The 20,161-nt window shown below is 40.0% G+C and overlaps 1 protein-coding gene across 1 annotated transcript; it reads right to left on the bottom strand.

Moving 5' to 3' along the window:
• Positions 1-1,219: 1,219 nt before the first annotated feature.
• eya2 (EYA transcriptional coactivator and phosphatase 2) lies at positions 1,220-17,798 on the bottom strand. The gene is made up of 14 exons (XM_080495570.1): positions 17,751-17,798; positions 17,372-17,483; positions 16,504-16,620; positions 12,421-12,497; positions 12,117-12,300; positions 11,655-11,791; positions 11,420-11,503; positions 6,731-6,820; positions 4,608-4,666; positions 3,651-3,811; positions 3,154-3,268; positions 2,892-3,013; positions 2,655-2,755; positions 1,220-2,190 (listed from the first exon to the last, which is right to left on the bottom strand). Exons 2-14 carry the CDS (start codon positions 17,472-17,474, stop codon positions 2,110-2,112), a joined length of 1,431 nt encoding a protein of 476 aa, XP_080351696.1. The 5' UTR covers positions 17,475-17,483; positions 17,751-17,798; the 3' UTR covers positions 1,220-2,109.
• Between the last annotated feature and the right edge of the window lie 2,363 nt (positions 17,799-20,161).

The raw sequence follows: 20,161 nt of genomic DNA on the forward strand, positions 1-20,161 counted from the left end.
AGGGGTGAGTCTCAACTATAAAACTACTGATATGGACGATAAAACTAGAATACAGACCGCGAGTCACAGCACAACGGGTGGGCCATGTTTGTTTACAACTTGATGAGAAGAGTGAAGGTGAGGGCGTGGGAGATGTGTGCGCATGCGCAGTAAGAACCTCCGGCAGTCTGCAGGGAGGGAATAGCGACCCTGAGAGAATATTTCTACCTTGGGAGCTGGGATAATAACTTCACGCAGACAGTAGACTTGCACACCGGTGTCGTGTAAACGGACCCCCTAATAGTTTTTTTTTTTTTTTTTTTTTTTAATGAACTGGGACCTTCTGGCTGTGAGGCGAGAGGCTGTGGAGTCAGGACGTGGTGAGTGGAACATGTATTCTCATATCACATCAGATCTAGTCTTCATTGTCTCCTACTGGGAGTGATATGGACTCAATCACGTTGCCTTGACAATCGTTGTTAGCGTTGTCTTCAGATTGTCTGAATCTGTGCTGTAGTTGCTCGGTTGATCGTCAATAAACCCCCCTGAATCTGTTCGGTCTGACCTCCAACGCTCCTGCGAACACTCTCGAGAATCACTAATTAATTTCACTATTTTTTTGTAGTTGTTTTACAAGCGGATGACGGCAGTATCACAAAAATGTTTTATAATGAAAATACTTTTATGTGGTATTGCTTTTCCCCCCAAAATGTTTTAGTGTCATAAGCTCTTTAAGGCCTTTCCAAAATGAAAATGTATAAGAGTTAATAATAATATTTGCAATTTCAATAGATTCCTTTGGCGCTTTCAGTGCTCGGACCCTATTAATAATAATAATAATAATAATCTTTACAATTTCAATAGCACTGTCAGTGCTCGGACCCTAACTTTATTTCGTGTGATTCTGAACTTTTGTTATTGCAGTTTGTTTTATGCCCACTAGAGAGAGACATTTCTACACAAAAAACCTCAATGTCACCTGTGTTGAATGTCTGAAAATGCTTTTCAAACTTCATATCTACATGTAATTTACATCGCAATCATTCATCAATCATTCATATATTTGTCATTCAATTTGTCTTATCAACAAGCCTCTGGGTTCTGTAACTATGTGCAATGAGACGACACTCAACTCAGCTTTCCCCACAATGCAATTAATTTATCTTTATTAATCTACCATAACTGTCTGTCAAAACAAACTGACAATCAAGCATTATATACAAATGATAGCTAAGCAGACAGGAAGTGTAATCCGCACATGCACAACCACACCAGGTCATCTATATTACAAACAGGATATTAGGAAATTGAACCATGACAGAAAGGAAACAATATACAACCAAGTGTCAAAGGTAAAGAGCACCACCTGATAATAGAGGATCCTCAAGGCAACGTCTTATCAAACATTTTTACAAGCGCATAATTTGGGGAAAATTTGGATGATTTTTCATTTTAATGCATAGCTCCAAAAAGTAATGAAACCTGTACGTGTGCTAGAAATCATACCGAAATAAATAACTTTTGTTTTAAGGGCACAATACAGGCTATTCCTAATAGCCTCTAACTATGAATAAAATAGCTGATGTCAATCAGTTTTGCATAAGGCCATTCTAAAATAATAGTGAAGGCAAATCTATTTTTTTCTATAAATTTCTTTTTAATAATATGGGCCAGTTTATTCTAAAAAAAAAAAAAAACAGATAGAAAAAAGAAAACATCAATGCAAACACAATTTAAGAATTCAGTGCAACACTTCCTTTGTGTACTAAAGTGGGACACCATTTATATAAAGTTGAGATGAACACTTTTTTTTTTTTTTTAAACAAAAAGGACCTTTAACCATATTTATGAAGCTTTTGCTCCCTTATTTTACTCTGATTGTTCAATTTGGTCCGACACGTTTCGCTTCATGTTTGGGAGTAAAAGATATTCTGCAGCCTCGCTCCAGATGCCTCACAGTCGTCGCTCAGCTGTGGTGTAAAACTGTCCGCCCGAGTGCACACTCAAAAATGAAAACACTGACTCTGAATCAGTCTCTGGGGGGGTGACTTTCACCCTCTGGCTGCACTCAGGAGTTCAGGACTTTCTCCTGGTTCAAGTGGGTTCCCAACATTTGGCCGCTAGCGTCCTCTAGAGGTAGTCCAGCTCCAGTGCATGGCTCAGGGCCTCCAGGTCAGCCCGACAGGACACCCTCCAGAATGGCATGTTCTTCTAAGAAAACAAAATTGTTGTGTATTCATCATTGACACGATCTCCTTTAGACGTTTCATGGGGTGAAGGAAAAAACGTGCAAAACTCAAAGTGGCGATAGTACAGAAGCTTGCGGCGCATAAGTGAAATATGTTTTATGGTTAGGATGAAGACTTTAACACATGACAAAGTACATCTGGACGGCATGAAAAAGCTCGCCCCTTCCCACTGCCAGCTCCACACACACACACACACACACACACACACACACACACACACACACACACACACACACACACACACACACACACACACACACACACACACACACACATAAAAGAAATATCAGATTTCAGTGCAAACATTATCTTTGAAAAAATGCTGATATAAAAGCTCCAGAGACTGAGCGTGTCGTCAGGTTAACTGATTAGTTGTGGACTATTTTTCAGAAGTCGAAGCCATAAATAAAACAGATTGAGTTATACCTTTTTGGCCACGGTCTCCTCCTCGGCTCCGTCTCCGATCACTACGTACACAGCCCTCCGACCAAACCTCTGAGACACGCGCTCGAAACAACTCTCTTTGCCTGCGAGAAGTCAAACGGGAGGAATTATTAGGTTTAAGTAGCTTTAGTCAAATCGTACAGAAAGGAAAATTAATCTATAGACACAAAACACACACACACACACACAAAAAAAAAGAAATAGGTAACATTTCCTCACCTGTCTTGGTGGCACTGTATATGTTCTCTATGGGGAAGGCTGAGCCCAGACCATACAGCAACACTTTGGAGAGGGCTGGGATAAGCTGTGTGGTGGTCACCAACACGTTCACACAGTTAGGCCTGGAATAGAAAAAGACACACAGAATAAAGCCTTGGCATCTTTAATTACATACATTGTACAGGGAATTTTGTTTTAATTCTTACAGTGTTGATGTAACAATAAAAAAAAAATAATAATAAATTTAAGCAGGCAAACTGACCTTGAGTTAATGAGAGCCAGAGCTTTGAGTGCATGAGTCAACCACAGATCAGTCAGGACTTCCATCTCTCTCCTCAGCTGCAGCCACTCTTCTCGCTTGGGGCTGCCCAGCAAACCTGCATGCGAGCTCAATGGTCAGTTTTGTGTGCAAAACGAGAAAAAAGGCCTGAGACTTTCTTTGCGGGATTTAATTTCGTTCTCTCGGCAGGCTATGTATCTACGGCGTCCTAAACCTCAGACGCAGAGTAAAAGCAGCCGGCAGTAATCAGCGGTCCGTATGCGAGCGCCCAACTTCGCCGTGACTCACCAAAACAAACAAACCTCACTGCTTTCTTTGAGCTTTTAATTATATCAACTTACTAATTTCTTGTGACTATTAGTGGTTTATATGTGCAAGGAAACCACACATGGACCAGCTCAGAGTCTTATTAAAAAAAAAAAAAAAAAAACTGAGTCAAACATTTCGGCTATTTTTTGTTGTATAAACCAAGAACCTACCCCCAACATTGTTCTTGTATGTGTTGTAGACCTCCTTGACCCTGCGGTATCGGAAAGCCAGTTTCCTCATCCAGTCCACCCCTCCGTGGACTCCAGACCCCAGGCACAGAGAGCCGGCTCCTGCTGGGCTCTGAAAGCCATCCGACCCAAAGTTGTAAGTGCTGAAGGATCACAATACAGGAAATGGCCAGGATATAGATTATAAAGTCAACGTCTGCATTTCCCCCCCTACTATGCTACAGCACTAATATCAGTCATTCAAAAACCTACTCTATAAGAATCTTGAGAAATAGTTCCCCCCCCCAAAAAAATCTTCTGGTTGTAGGAAAAAAAAAAAAAAAGATCAAAGTTAAGCAATTCAGACAACTTAGGGGAAATGTCGGAGCAACCAATAAGGTCAAACTAAAAATTCCTTTAAAATATGATTGAAGCAGTGGATGAGGCCGTCTTTGAAAAAAAAAAAAAAAAAAAAAAAAAGCACATGCGAAGAGCATGACTTGGATAAATAGAAAAACATATTTGAATGAAATGGGCCAAGTTCAATAAAATAAATACGTCAAAAAGTACTTTGGTACAGTCTGGCTTTTTCTCAAATCACTCTTAAAAGTATCCTAAAGTGCTTCAACAAGTTTATGCAATAAAACGTCTGGACCGAGGGAGACGGAGGGAATGAGGAAGAGATATTTTGATGAGAAATGAAAGCGTCGGATAATCCCGTGACATATTATATGGCTGTGGAAGTTGGGGAAAATAAAAGACATGCACATGCTTGCATGCATGAGCACACACGGAGGCACACAAATGCTCACACTCTCCGTCTCATCTCCCTGCTTTTTTTTTTTTTGTTCTTTCTTTCTCTAAAACCCAGAGGGCAAGTCTGGTTCACGAGCCACAGCAGAAATGTCACCGTCTCTCAGCAAGAGCTTCCAAGTACAGTAACACAGCGGGGGGCTTTACCTCAGGTCCTGTCCATTGTCGTCTGATGCCACGTCATCAATATGAACCTGGTCACATTCCTGGGAAATGAAAAGGAGAGTGGATATATCAAGAGATCCATTTCAGAGTGAAGCCCTGTACAGGCAGGTCCCCTCTCTGTAAGGGAGCCTCCGGGAGAGAAAGCACGACCCAAATAAAAAAAAAAAAAAAAAAAAAGGAAAGAGATAAAATAAAAGACAAGGAAGGAGGAAATAAGATATTATGACACGGGACTGTGAGGCGCCGGAGATTCAATACAGTCAACATGTTGGCGTATAACCACAAAGTAATTATAAAGCAAATCTGCATTTTTATTGTTTATATAGTATATATATATATAGCGTAGATCAAGAATGGCTCATTGTCTTTAGCAAAGAGCAGCAGTGTGCATGTTTTTCTCTCTCTATTGGATGTTCATGCAGCTAAGCAAACTTCAGGAGTCTAAACCACACTGCAACATGTGGCTACAGACAAATCATCTCTAGCAAACAGTTAAAGTATGGACTTTAAAACAATTAAGATTTAAAATGGAAGGGGGAAAAAAAAAAGATGTCAAGTCAGCATGAGCTAATAGAAAACACAGGGAAAAAAAAGACCATGGGACTCCTAACAAAAGTCTCTGTACGTCTATCTTCAACCCTCAAAATTCCATCTTAATGTGCATGCAACACACATACAGTGACACGCACGTAGCTGCACACAGTCCTAGTCCTAGTATAACTCCTAACTGTCACGAAGTGACCCAGGACAGAGAGCGTGTCCTATCGCCTTTCACTCCGCCCAGACAGAGACGCTACCTCATCTTCTTTACGTTGCGGCATAACTCAATTCCCTGGGGCTGCGGCCCACCTCCCACCTCCCACTCAGGTGTCATCTGCCTGTGTTAGAGCTGCAACGGCTGACCATCACAGTGCAAGTGACTCCAGAGCACAACCGCACGGAAACACAGAGCAGCATCTACCAAGTGAATTTTGGAAATGTAAATCCATCTTTTTTTCTTTTTCTTTTTCTTTTTCTTCTTCTTCTTCTTTTTTTTTAATCAGGAATATTGAATGCCCAAGATTGTATTGATAATTAAGGTCCTAGAATTATGGCAACAGCATGTGTAACCACTGGCGTAGCCACTGACATCGTAGGGACAAGATAATTGTACCTCAGGACTTAAAGGGAGTCGTCAACCTGCTGTAGAATGAAGCTTTAGAGCTTTACGGGTTTCTGACAACAAAAGAGAGGATAAAAACCAGATTGGCAAATGGCTTTGTTGGCTCCTTTCCCTTCTCTTCGACTGTTCCCCCTCCCATTTGACTAATTTTCCTCTTGGATACTCAGACACACACCTACAATTACAGCACAAAGTGTACTTGTTCTGTTTCTCCATGTTCCCCTTTAATCTTTTTTTTTTCTTCTTTCCCCTTTGTCAGTACAAGGAACAGGAACGAGCAATGTTAAACATATTTGAGTGGCTCACAGGTACTATAACTGCATTTTAATGAGTTTCTTTCAGTTTTATTTTCAGTAGTCCTCGCTTGTCGAAGCTGCATTGATATGCAGATCTATTTTAGTGGATTGTTTAGAGTGTACGCAAGGTCTAAATGTGGAGCACTTATTCCACCGACTCTGTCCTTTTAATATTTGTGCTGTGCTGTCACTCCAGGAAAAAAAAGAAGAAAAAAAGAAAGTTAGGAAAATGCCGTAGAAAGAATTAATAGAGGATAGATGTAGTGTGAGGGGACGTTTACAACGGCTGCCAGTGTGCTTTATGCCAGGTACGAAAACAGCACCCAAATGTCAAACCTCCCGCTCGGGTGTTGCAGGGAAGGGTTTCTGGTTCGCAGTATGCCAGCCGCACACTGCTGAATATGTTCAGACTGCGGCAGTTTTCCAGCTTTCGCTGGAAAACTTTCACAAATAATGAAAAATAGTAAGATTCAGTGGCATGTGAGGACAAGGCAAAGTATTTAGGTGGTAAGATTTCTGAAGTAGGCTTGAAGAATCCAGCTGGAAGAAATGATTTGTCAATCACACAAGGCTTCTGTGTGATTTTTATTTTTTGTTGCATGGGTCACAAATGATGATTCAAATAATTTTTTTTTTTAAAAACTCACCTCGAGATCGTTGAAGAAGAGTCGTGAGTCGGCAAGATTAAAGATCATTTCTTCCATCCACAAACCCAGAGACACGGCCTTTGAAGAGTCCTGGTGCACACGACGACACAGTGAAACAAACACTAATGAGTTTTAACTGTAATCAATCCAAACATGCAAAATGTTGTTCCTTCTGTGGACTGGATCCATTTCCAGAGATCTGGTGCAGTGAAATGAGGTGGCATTGTGAAGAGGAACAAAATCCTTGCAGCTGGTTACAATTACTGGCAAGTCTATTTGTCTTTGATGCATTTGAATAAAAGTACACAAGCAGTGGTGGCAAAAGTACACATTTTCCAGCTCAGTAGAGGTATAGATTTATAAAAACTGCAAAAAAAAAAAAAAAATGGAACAATTGGCATATTGATTCAAAAGCAAAACTAAGCATAGTATCTATACTCCATTAGGTTAATACTGAAGTCGATATTGCAGGTGTCAATTCTTTGAATGTTTATTTTTCTGGTGCCTTTTTACGGTTACCGTTTGAATATCGGAAATATCTGTACGTTCTCCTCCAGATATATCCGCGTTACTTGTTTCAACCTCTACAGATGAACAGTGATCTGTATCTAAGCTGCGGAAGTTGACAATCGAGTTGAGTGATTAAGTTACATAAACACATTTTAAAAAAGCTAAATCTTTCCATTTCAAAACTAAGAAGGCTCACTGAAGTAAAAAAAAAACTTTTAACTTAAAAATATGACACAACTTCAATCATGTTGATTCAGCTGGTATTTCCACGAGGACAATATCAGTATTACAATAGTTAAAACGTGTGCATTTAATCCCAACCATCATCAATACCAAGAAATATTCAAGATGCCTTACAGTTATAAAGTTAATAAAACTAAATGGAACTTTTTTCCTTTCATAATTTAGCACATTTCAGAACCTTTACTTTGGTAAAAAGTTCCTTTCAAACAAAAATCTACTTTTATTAACAGGAGTATCTCTACTTCTACTTAAGTCAAGAAAGTAGACACTAGTCAATTAGGGAATAGTGTCGGTTCCTACAGCTGATAAAGTCAAATATTTATCCTGAATAAATACAGATAGAGACGTTTTTCCAGTGAATATGCTCTATTCAAAATGTCATCAAGTTCACTTCCAGGTAAGTCAATATTGACTTTCTTTGTCGTGGAACAGTCATGACAATCGATGTAATAATTAGTAAAAGCGCTTCATCAATTTAAATGAAACAATTATTGATGTTCAGAAGGCACAACAAAATCTCATTCATCCTAAAAATTATTAATAAAAGTTTATGAAATAAAAATCTAAACCTTTTAACACTGTATTCAAGTGAAAACTCTTAAGGGGGGAACCTGAGAGAATGCTGCTTGGTATCATTGACTATAGCAGATTTAAATTAAAAGACAAATTGCATTTGTGGTTTAATCAAACAGTCAGTTTGTTGAACAAATGAATATAATTATATAACAAAAATAAACATTGTTAATAGAGCACCTTTCAAAAATTTTTTTTATATATTCTCAAATTTGATAACATCATATGAAATGATGAGATCAGTCTGGGTTTAAAATGTCTGGCATCAGTTGAATTGTTGAACATCATCACCGTTGCCATTATGACAGAGCAGCTGCCTGCTTTTGTTACTGAATGACTTTTATCGACTTCCTCTGCAAACTTGTCAACTGGATTGACGTAAACAGGTTTGAGGGAGAGGCAAGAGTGGTTATTTATCTGTCAATCGGACTCCTTGCTTATTCTTATTTTCATTATGTCTGTACAGACTTATTTGCTTTGGCTCTTTGTCATCCAACTGCTCTGCTCTGGTGTTCTTCCTTGTTTCATTCCACGGAATTCAAAGTGATCAACATAAATGTATTTATTCACTTGGAGCCTTCCGTTACTTATTAGCCTACATTGCAGCAGTGTTTTTTGTTCTTAATATTTTACGATAATAGTCTTTTTTCTGTGCGATTGTCATGGAGTTTGCATGCATATGAAATTAATTTGTGCTTTTAGTTTATGTGTGTTATGCAGGTGTTGTTGGTGGAGGACATTGTAAAATAATGCAAAATGGGAGAGGACCTGTAAAACACACAAAAAAAGGATAAATAAGTCCACAAAAACCAGACACAGAGAGCAACCTGAGAAAATACCCCCCATCACAACAACAGCAACATGTCTGCTGAAGGACAAGCTGGTTTTCACCACCTTTATTATACCATCCTGATTTACTAGTCTCCTTCCTATTTTTGATATTATAATCGGCCTACTCTTGTTTGATGTCTACAAGAAAGCTGGTGTCTGTTTCACAGGAGCCGTTACGCTGTCTCTCTCCATAACGGAGAGGCAGACGAGACTCAAGCATGCAGATAAGGTACAACACGTACGAAAATGGATAGCCACGACAAATTTGTTAATGATCCCACGCTAATTCTTTGAGAAACCGAGCTGGATAAATAGACCATTAATAAACCTGCCTTAGAACATCATATGTTGTAGTCGATACCTAATTTCTTCTCCATGCTCATATATCCCTTCCTGCAATGAAAATCTAAAAAAAGAAATCTAAAGTAAAGACAGTTAAAATGCGACCTCCACTACCATCCACTTTTAATCCAACTTTAATAAACTTTCCCAGATCGCTATGGGTGAATTCACGGTACATCCTGCAGAGATCACGGTCTATCAGAGGACGGCTACATACAAACAATCACACACACTCTCACATTCACTCAGACAGGTATATTTAAAAATCCCGTTGATAAACAACACAATGAATTATCTTAGTCTTTCACATTTTTCTCCTCACACCACCCAGCCTCCTCCTCTCTGGTGGAAAGACGACCAAATAAACACACAGGTGTTGCGTTCCAATAATTTCACTTCTGTTTTTTAATAATAAAGTTGTAAATCACCACGCAGAGAAACACATTAATCCTGACGTGCAGGCAGCCGTGCTGGCAAACGGTGTGGGCGTGTTGGGGGTTGGAGACTACAAAAGCAGGTGTGTGTTAGAATGTGAGGCGTATTGTTTTTGATGGAAGCGTTGGCTCCTCTCTGACAGCAGGACGGGCTCAGCAGAGAAGTGTCAGCCAAAGGTGAACGTTTGATTGGTGCGTTTGAAATGACAAGCAGGGTTGTCTCCTGACTTGGAGAGCGGAAAATGCGCCTTAATGACACAAATAAAGTAAATGATGGTAATTACAATACGGCTGGCTCCGAAAGAGGGTGTGAGGGAGGTAATTGAGGATAAAGGGCAAAGAAAGTTCAGCAGAAGTAACAGGGAGTGAAAGGATGACAGGGAGAAGAGGATGGGGGGGGGGGCTGTTCAGATGAATGGAAAGGATGATGAAGGAGGGGTTAAAGGCTTAGGGAAGGATTGTTCTGTTAGTCTCATGATTGAAATGATTATTGGTAATCACCTTTCTCTCAACACACAATGGCTGCTACGATAGAGGATGCATAAAGCCTCTTTAATTTAATCCCCTATGAGAGAGAGAGAGAGAGAGAAAAAAAGAGGTTTGAAAAAGTGTTCATACTGGGGACTGTTCGATATGAAAGACGGACTGGCAGAGAAGATTCACACCCCAGAGGGCGGATCGGGGTGCTGTGTGATAGATGAGCTTGGAATAGATGTTTTAGAAGGAGGGGTCGGCTCCTCATGCGAGTCTCCGCTCACCTTTGGCTCGTCAGGCTGGAGAAAACAAGTGTCTTTCAACACTCCCATTAGTCTTCCCCAACACTGGGCCCAGACTTGCCTTTACATGGGTCCCAACATTTGTTAATGATAAGCGTTTAACAAAATCCGATCCAATGGGAGGAGTTCAGAGGTAACGACAGGAATGAGTGCACTGCCTGTAGAGGATGAGTTACCTGCATATAAAAAAAACCACTAGTTCATAAACTGTATTGTCCTGCTGGGCTGTTAATCTGTGTGTTTTTTTTTTTTTTTTGCTGTCACTCATTTAATTCCCCTGCTGCATGGCTAACTTTTGATGTCAGAGTGTGTCCAAAGGGTCTTCCCTCAATCCAGCAGTGAGATGTTTGGGTGATGGGAGGAATCAGGAATTTTTGGCACACGAGTCACATTTCAACACATCCAGAGAGTCAAACTCACTCCTCTCACTCTCTCGCTTCCCATCTGAGGCAGAAAGGAAACAAAAAGAAACAACGGCATGCATAGCCTGCCGGGGGCTGAACCGATCAGAAAATGCTGCACTCAAACTCCCGTCAGCCTTGTGTCAGCCCGCAGGGGGAACCGTGAGAATTCAAAACACTGATCCCCGGCCAAAAACAAGAAACGCACCACTGTCCGCCCCTCGTCAGCTGCCTGTCTGTTATGTAAAGGTCCTGCGGGCTGTCAATCACGCCGCAGGTTGTCGGGGTAGCTAAACAGCCCCGGTGCATTATGAAAAGAAACAAGAGGGCAAAAAGGCAAAACAGCCAGCGTGTGAAAAAGCTCAAGGATGAGACCCAGAGGTCATGGATTTGTCTCACGCAGCCAAAACCTTGGACTCTTAGTCAAATAAGCCCTTGGCCACTAAGACAAAAGGTGATTATAAGGTGATTCTGCCACCCGCTTGCTGTTATTAGCTGTTGTCAGAGTGCGATTGTGTGCAGCACATTCTTCTTACAGTCAATGACAACAGGAGGGGGGGGGGGGTTACGTCTTCTTACCTTGCCAAATCGCGAGGAGAAAGTTCCCGTGAGGAGCGAATGGAAAATGATGATGGTTTCATCCAGATCCCAGATAAACACGCGCTGTAGTGAAAAAACAGATATGTAATGTTAACCACATGACAGCTTATGTGTGTGTGTGTGTGTGTGTGACTGTGAAAGAGAGCGAGAGAGAAAGAGAAATATTGCAGAGAAAATACTGATAATTTCCAACACCATGTGAGTGTTTGTTTACCTCTATATCTGAGTCCAGAGGTGGCGCGGGGTCACTGACTCTTTTTCTTCCTCTCAACTTGCCGTCTGATCCCCTCCGTGTTGGGACGCCCTCCTCTTTGCCTGGCGTGGTCGGGCTGGGAGGCGGGTGGTACTCTCCTAAAACATACGTGCAAAAAAACAAACAAATATGCTCATCAGTCTTTATGTGACAATATATTGTCTTTATCTTTTATATTTTACAGAGTGAGAACAAAGAATACAAAATAGTAAAATTCATTACAAAAAAAATGTTGAATCCATTAGTCTCTGACAGAGATGGAAAAAGTTTAAACTTTTTTTTTTTTTTTTTTTTAACTTGAGTGGAAGAACAGACTCTTGTGGAAAAAAACAAAAAGTCTTACTAACTACATCAACTTTATTAAATGAAATGTTCTCCTGGCATATAGATACAACGTAGAGTAACTTGAAGCCGAAAGCTTACCTGTGTGCGACTCTGGGCTGTGATTGGGCATCATAACGGGGTGTTCCGGGTGCTGATAGGCTAAAGGAGCTGTGATGGCAGCGGGGCTGATGTTGCTGCCGGTTAGGTACGGGCTGTTGTAGTGATGGGAGTTATAATATGGGGAATATTGACTCTGGCTGTAGCTTGAATATGCTGAAAACTCCTGACAACAAAAACAGGATCATGTCAGTATTAGTCGGTGTCACCAATACTTCCACAGCACAATCAACAGATTTCACCCCTTAAGTTGACGGTGAACAATCTGTGTCAAGTTGCTACTCACTTGTTGGGAGGGGTTGAATGGGGTTGAACTCGAGATTGCATGGGTGCCTTGAAAAATCCCTGACGAAATGCCAGCACCTGAGAAACCATGGGGGGAAAAAAAAGGTCTCATTTCTAGGTAATAACTGAGCAGTATATTAAAAAAAAAAACAATCCGGATGAAATGTTGGATATTAAACTCTGTTCCGTCGTGCACTGATCAACCTCAGATATAATGTCCTATCATCTCATGTGATCTGTGAAGGTGTGTGGAGGAAGCACTGCGCTGTACCTTTGACTCCTTCCTCTGTGACAGCTCAGTGCTGCAGGAGCTTACAGTGTGATTTATGATTGACACGACAATACAGGTGGGAAAGTCTGCTGCTCCTGCTGGCGCTGCTCTGGGAAGCTTCTAATTTGATCAAGCCAAGGCAGGAATGTCTCCCTCGGAGCAACGTCGTCCTGTACGGATGCTGTCTCTCCTTGCATCTTGCGAGTCTGTAAACTACTTGTTTGTCTAATTTATTCTCCTTAAATCTCGCCACCTCCCCTGATGACAATAGACATCCAATGCTACTCTTCGTTCCTGTATTTCAATTTGCTTAAAGTCTGAAACGGATGCAGACTGAATAGAAGGGAAATGTGTAGAAGTGCAGGCTACTAGCCAAAGAGGAACCAATGAACTTTTGACATGAAGGGGTGTATTGTGTATGACTTCTGGTAGAGGCAATCTAACTTCCCATCGGCTTCATGTAAGATTATTCCATTTTAAGGGCTCACAAGCGGGCAGTGGATGATTTACAGTACTCAAGTATCAAGCAGGAAGCATCTCGATGTGAGGCTCAGTGGGGCTTTAAACACAGTCTTAACATCAGCTTGCAGTGACCTAAAGCGACTTTAGCATGGAGTGACAAATCGAAATTGCCAGAGTTGTATGAAGCATGTTGATTGTGGTAAGTAGCATTTTGAAAAATCTGACCAGATCTTTCAGTCTCAACCACAAATGTCGGCATTGTGTAGGAAAAAAAAAGTTTGAAATCTGCAATTGTATAGGTGGAAGTAACAGGTTGACTCCTGCAAAAGTTCCAATCAAGATTTTTTTTCCTGTAAAATTTTCACCATATACAATGAGACAGATTATCATACTGTTATTAATACATCGACAAATATTGCATCATTTAATTTCATACAGGTTTATAAAATCCATGAGTTAAAGAAGACCTTTGGGGAAAAAAACTTGTGCAATATGTTGCTGAATTTATTGTCATTGTGATAACAACATCTACAATAATCATCATGCAAAAAATGTATTTTATCTTAATAGATGATATGCTTTCACGACGGATATTGTTATACAACTTAACCATATCCATAGCACTCATACTTAGAAGTACAGATCACAAAGTACAGAGAAATTAACATTGTTTGCTTCAGGGTTTGTCTTTTTTCAAATCATATTGTGACTCAACATGATCACATATTGCAGGCTAATATAATGAAGCCCTAATAGTTATCAGCTTTTTGTATTGGCTGGTACATGAACTGAGCCACATGCATGTGTTGGCCAAATAAAAACAGAAATGTAGAATGTAAAAATTATGAACTTTAAAGATGTGATTTATCCATAGCTGTGCAAGTACATTGAGTACATGTTGCATCGTTTAATTTTTTTTGAAGTGGCATCAAGAGGTGGTTATTAAGACATATTGGATTAGTTACTGATCGAGATGATTGTGTGTAATTGGAGTGTATTCAAACATAAGACAGATCGAATTGCATTCATAAGTAACTATATTGTTTTCACCTGCAGTGTTTATTGAGTGGGTGGTTCTGGTCAAATGCTGAAAGCAACAGTTTGCTTCCAGTAATTACAAGCGATGTTTCATTAGATGATTTGGTTTCTGTGATAAACCTACCTTGCTAAATTTGACTGCGAGCTACACGACAAATTACTTGACTTTTCCTTTGCTGACGTGTCCCAAACCAACCAGATATTTTTTTTATACTAAAGATTGATGTCCTCAGGTCGACTATCCGTCATTTTATGAATTCAGAATTGCTTTTACCCCCTCCACAATTCTTCTCAAGACAAACGTGCACTACAAACAGAAGAATAATGACTCCTTGGAAGAATCGCTCTGATACTTTTCTGGACAACTCAACAGTCTTTAGAGTGACTAAAGGAGAAATACAGCAGGTCTCTGGAGTAAACACATAAATGATCCCATAGTCCTCATTTGGCTTCTTTGTCCACATTTTGAGGGTATAGTCAGTTTTTTTTATTTGAAGTGTGTTGTGTACAGTGTAATGGATGACATGGAAACATTCTGAAATCCTACAAACATTTGGATGTTGTGGCAGTTTATTACTGTTTGAAGTTTGCAGTTAATGATTTATGCATAAAAATATTCAAACAAATGTATTTTGTTTGGGAACAACATCCTTCAAACTCAAACTACACTTTGTTAAAAACTGTTTGTTGGTTCAGCAGCGGTGCTCCAACAAAGCTAAGTCACTGAAGACTTGACGGTTTATAAGAAGTCTCATCAAAAGTGTGTTTACATGAATATTTACATTCCCGACTAATGTCTCACATGTGAATATTGTCTTAAAAAGAAAGTAATATGGAAAAAAAAAAGAGAACAGAATTGGCAGGAGAAGGGTGAAAACTGATTGATCTGTAGTCAGGGGGTGGCTGGAAGAAGATCAAACGATCGTATTCATTTTGGATGCCCCAAACAAGCTTTAAAAAAAGATTACAAAATCGTCTGCTGAAAAAAGACCACCTACAAAAAAAAAGTTTTCTTAAGTTCTCTTTCAAGTGAGGAATGAAATTAAAACTATGACTAATTAGAAAATAAATGTGTGTTCAGGTGTTTATTTATCAGTTGTTTCATGTTGTTTATTTTATTTATTTTTTTTACAAAGTATTGAATTGAAAATCACATATTGGTTTTGAAAGAGAATCCCTGAAAGGCAACTTGTGGTTTTTGAATCATCACAACTATGTAAGTGATGATTCAAAAACCACTTAATGATCTCAGTTATTCAAGAAACACAAATTGGATTATATTGTACTTAAAAGTAATCTTTTGGGCCTTTTTGATGCATCTTTTGTGATGTATTGACATGTTCAGGTCACAATGAACAGTGAAACGGACATTGAGACATTTAAGTTGTAATATAGAAATAGTCAATTGGAACAGTTTTTTTCATAAATTGGTGTGAGGCTGCAAAAAGCACTTCTAAAAGTAGACAAATATAAACGAGAGAACCAATATATCAATATGTATATTTTATCATATTACTTGCACTCGCTGCACTCCCGACTCAAGCGGTCACTGATTCCGTCTTACAGTTCTGTTCCGTTTTGTCTCTTTTGTCTCGTCCATACACTGGAAATATGGCTCGTCTGCGGCTGAATCGACTCACCCCTCCGTCAAATGCCCCTTAACCTCTACCCTCGCACACACAAGGTCAATTTCGCGCTGGTTTTCAAAGCCATAAAGTTGCAGTGAGCGAGTCATGCTTTGGGCGCCGGATGACTGAGGAATGTGTATGGCACACACACACACACACACACACACACACACACACACACACACACACACACACACACACACACACACACACACACACACACACACACACACACACACACACACACACACACACACACACACACACACACACACACACACACACACACACACACGTGTGGGCAGGGAGCTGCTCACACTTGCATGCAAACCACATCTCTATCTTGATGCACTTGTTTATCAGCAAGGCCTTCTGCCCATCTCTTGCTGCGCACATATTACTATCTTTTCCTCTCCCCTCCCTCGACTTGTCTACGTGTTTTTCACACTCTCTATTTTCTTCAGAGAAACACATAAGCGGTCGCATGCTGTGTTGTTGGTCTGAGAGGAGAAAAGGGGGCCTGACCCCGAGAAACTAGGAGGGGTGTGGAGACTTTTGACGCCAGGAGTCCAGACCGCAGCTAATGGGGAACAGGTGTGGCAAGAGAGGGAGAGGAGAGGATGGATGCAGGGGGACGCTCAGCGTGCATGAAGGCCCGGCGAGCTGTTGTGTGTTTCATACTAACCGTGTGTGTGAGAGTAGCTGTAGAGACTTTGGCTGGGAGGAGTGCTGCTGAAGTTTGAGTATCCCAGTAATCCCGTCTGTCCTGGAGAGTGACCAAGACCATCCTCTGTTTTAATGTCTGCAATAGAAGGAAAAAAAAAAACAGCAGAAGATTTATGTTTCCTTTTCGATGAATGCAGCAAACATTCAGTCCTGAAAGATAATATTTGTATAATTTCATTCATTGATGTAAAATAGGTCCCTGAAGCATGTATTACAGGAAACAAATGTTTTCAAGAGCCCCCACTTTGATCCCCACTTTGATTGCGTAGGTGATACAACAAGCCGTGTCTTGCATGAGCTCACACGCTGATTGGCTGAAAGGTGGCAGGGCATGCTGGACTTACAATATGCAAAACTCTCTGCTCCGCCAGTTTGTTTGCCAGCTTAAAGTTCTTTCTTCTTCTACATGTACATGTTTCAGTAAATCTTGAGCGTGCCAGCTGTGATCGCCAACTTTGACCTGAACATAACAATCTATCTCTGCGGAACAAAGTGCCAGTTTCTTGTATATAAAACAAAATGTCAGTCATCTGTCTCGTTCCCCTTCATGTACCCCGCATGTCTCTGTTGTTGTTTTGTAATGTGATTTTGGTACATGAATGCGACTGTATTTGGTTCAACTTTTGAACAGGACCGGGTTGTTTTTCTACCTTCATATTTACATCAAGAAGAAAAAAAAAGAGAGAGAGGAAAAAAGTTAAACGAACACAATCTTTGATGTAAATAGTATGACATTTAGCTATGCATTTCAGCCTTCCCATTACAGTACACGGAGGTTTTGCTTTTGAGGGTTGATTTCAAAATAATTGAAGATTGTTTGCACTTACTGTACGATGGCATGCTGTAGCCCTGTGTGTGGTGAGTGTATGGTGTGTATGGTCCTGCAGGCTGGAGGGCAGGACTGTACTGAGTCTGTCCATATGCAGCCATGGCACTGATCTGAGAGGAGGAAGAAATCTTTATTAACAAGCTCTTCTTTGTTTTTGAAGTCACCAAATGTATTTATTTTTTGGTCACGTTAAAAGTGATTGCCAGTTGAAAGCTTTCCATTCAAACAAAGGCAAAGAAGATAAAAATCATGAAAAACAAAGAGGATATTTCACTCTTCACCACCATAGAGAAATTAGTTAACATTTGCTAACACATAGTCAAAGATGTCGCGCAGTTCTTCATTTGATTTTTACAAAGAAAGCCATTAAAACTTACCGGCAGGAAGTGGAGCTACTGTAGGTGTGAACGGGTACGGAGAAGCCCTGAATTGAAGCAGTGACAGACACCGTCAGTAAAACTGTTAACTGAAGAAAAGCTGTTAAGACTCAACGAAAATGTGACAGAAAACATGGGAATTTTTTTTTTATATATATATGTATTTTTTTTTTTTTTTGACTGAGTCATTCTGCTTCAGTCTTTTCACATCTCTTTATTTCTGCTTCCTCACCTGCCTTTGTCTTTTTTTGTCCTGTCACACTGCGGTTTGTCAGGTTCCTCTCAAAGTTGTCAACTCTTCTGTGGAGACAATATCAACGACGCACCATCAGAACACAAGTATGTAGTTTACTAACACACAACGGTATGCCTCAAGCCTTGCCGCTGCAAGACAGGATGAAATACTGTTTTGCCTGCACACTCTATGACTTAAAAAATAAAGAAGCATAAAGAACTAAATTGGTGTGGTTGTTGAAGCATTTTGTTTTCTGTGACTCTGAATAGTGATTTAGAAGAACTGTATAAGTCACACTATTTCTGAAATGCTTACAAAACCCCTGCTGACTCACTTGGCTGATTAGCGCGTTTGCCCTGCAAACTGTCCGAAGCTACAAAGAAAATAAACCAAGAAAAACCTCCAAAATTAAACTGCGGTTCAGATCAAAAATTGCAGTGAGTGGTGTATTCACAACTCTCGCTCCAGCAGCCTTGACTCGTGTTTATGGGTGAAAACATTATAGAACAATAGGCCTTTGTTTGACAGGAAAGAGTGCAGTGACAAGATGAGACGGTACATGATTCTGTGTCTTAATATCTGAGCAGGCAGCGCAGTGATGTAAGGGTTAGCATTACTGCCTCATCACTACAAGGTTGTGGGTTTGAATTCGGGGTCAGGCTTCTCTGTATGGAGTTTGTATGTTCTTCGAGTGCGTTTTGTGTCTGAGTCAAGCAACTTTTGATTGAGTCAGTGGTTGTACACTTAGAAACTAAGAAGCATGGCTGCTTTTTGTTAATATGCTATTGGGGATGTGAAATTGTGATCAGATACTGGTAATATAATAGACTATTATATAGACTATTGCTCATATTGTAATTTGCTAAACAGTGGTTGTTTCACTATGGTTTTTAACCATGATATGACTTTTATTTTATGATGTAGACTATTATTGTTTGAAGGTGAAGATGTTAGTGGACAGATGGTGAAAAGCAGACTGCTGATTGAGGTTAGACTGTGCAGCTGAGCATCATGCAAACAAGTTACTAGCCCATCTCAGCAAGCTAAAGAGCTTGTGATCAAAAGCACACCTTAATATAAGACATAAACTATGGATTACATTGCTTTTTACTTTGATCACTCTCACTGCTGCAGCATATAATTATATTTTAGGCGGGTGTTTTATGTTTTTTTTTTCCATGCGTATAGTATAAAAAGAACAGTTTCACCTTGACCTCAACTTCATCCAACTTTAGAAAGAACAGAAATACAGACCAAGAGCCAAGTCTGATCACCCAACATTAATTCTGACCTCACTAATACTTTTTTTGGCGGAAAGGGAGCAGTTCCCTGTGGCCAAGTTCCCAAATAGTGTGGAAAACCTTCTTCCAGAGATTGAAGGATAGAGTTAGATATCAATGGTTTGGATCTAAAATAGTGGTGCACCATTTGTGTGACTTGTAGATATTGACATCAGTAAAAAGTGGCAGGTTTAATTACGACAAATGTATTTATTTGTACCATTATGACACGACACAACAGGAAAAACTATTACATTTTATTTTCATGTCTCTATCTGTTTCCTTCTGCCGCTTTTTGGGGTTCTCTCTTCGCCTTCGGGCCATTTCAATCTGGCAAAGCTGCAGCAAACTGCCTGACCTCCAACCTCGCTGACAACACAGCGACGGAGACAGATGACAGTGGTGAATTATAGGGTCAACAGGGCCTTACAGCAGCAGAAACATATAGGTCACTGAGAAGAGAAGGGAAAAGAAAAAAAACTATAGAGACAAATATGAAAGAGTCACCGTAATCAATCTGGAAGCGAATCACAGTATCCCTTGTGTTGTTTTCATATTCTTAACAACAGCTTTTTTTGACACGGGAAAGCAGAGAAAAACAAATCTCGTGTTACAACATGTCATCTCCCCCTAATGCGGCTGCCCTTCTGCCTTTTAAAACACCGAAGACAGCGTGCAGTGTTTTTTGAATAAATAAATGTATTTTCATATGCATGAAGCCGCAGAAGTTCCCCTGCAGGTTTGAATCATTGACCTCATCGTAAACAAAAAACATGCAGGCTTTGAATATGACATGGCAAGTTCCGATATGTTTTGTTTTGTTTTTTAATCAGAAAAGAAAAAAGCTTTTACTTTCATTTTAACCAGTGCAGTAAAATGAAATGAAATGCATGTCT

The sequence above is a fragment of the Blennius ocellaris genome (assembly GCF_963422515.1).
Source record: "Blennius ocellaris genome assembly, chromosome: 4".
NCBI classification, from domain to species: domain Eukaryota; kingdom Metazoa; phylum Chordata; class Actinopteri; order Blenniiformes; family Blenniidae; genus Blennius; species Blennius ocellaris.

Bases quoted from the DNA above. Each gene is read 5' to 3' on its own strand.
- eya2 (XM_080495570.1), bottom strand. From the start codon at position 17,474: ATGGCTGCATATGGACAGACTCAGTACAGTCCTGCCCTCCAGCCTGCA. The intron at 4,667-6,730 runs GTGAGTTTTTAA...TTCATTTCCCAG, and splicing joins TCTTCTTCAACGATCTCGAG to GAATGTGACCAGGTTCATAT. The intron at 3,269-3,650 runs GTAGGTTCTTGG...GCTCGCATGCAG, and splicing joins ATACAAGAACAATGTTGGGG to GTTTGCTGGGCAGCCCCAAG.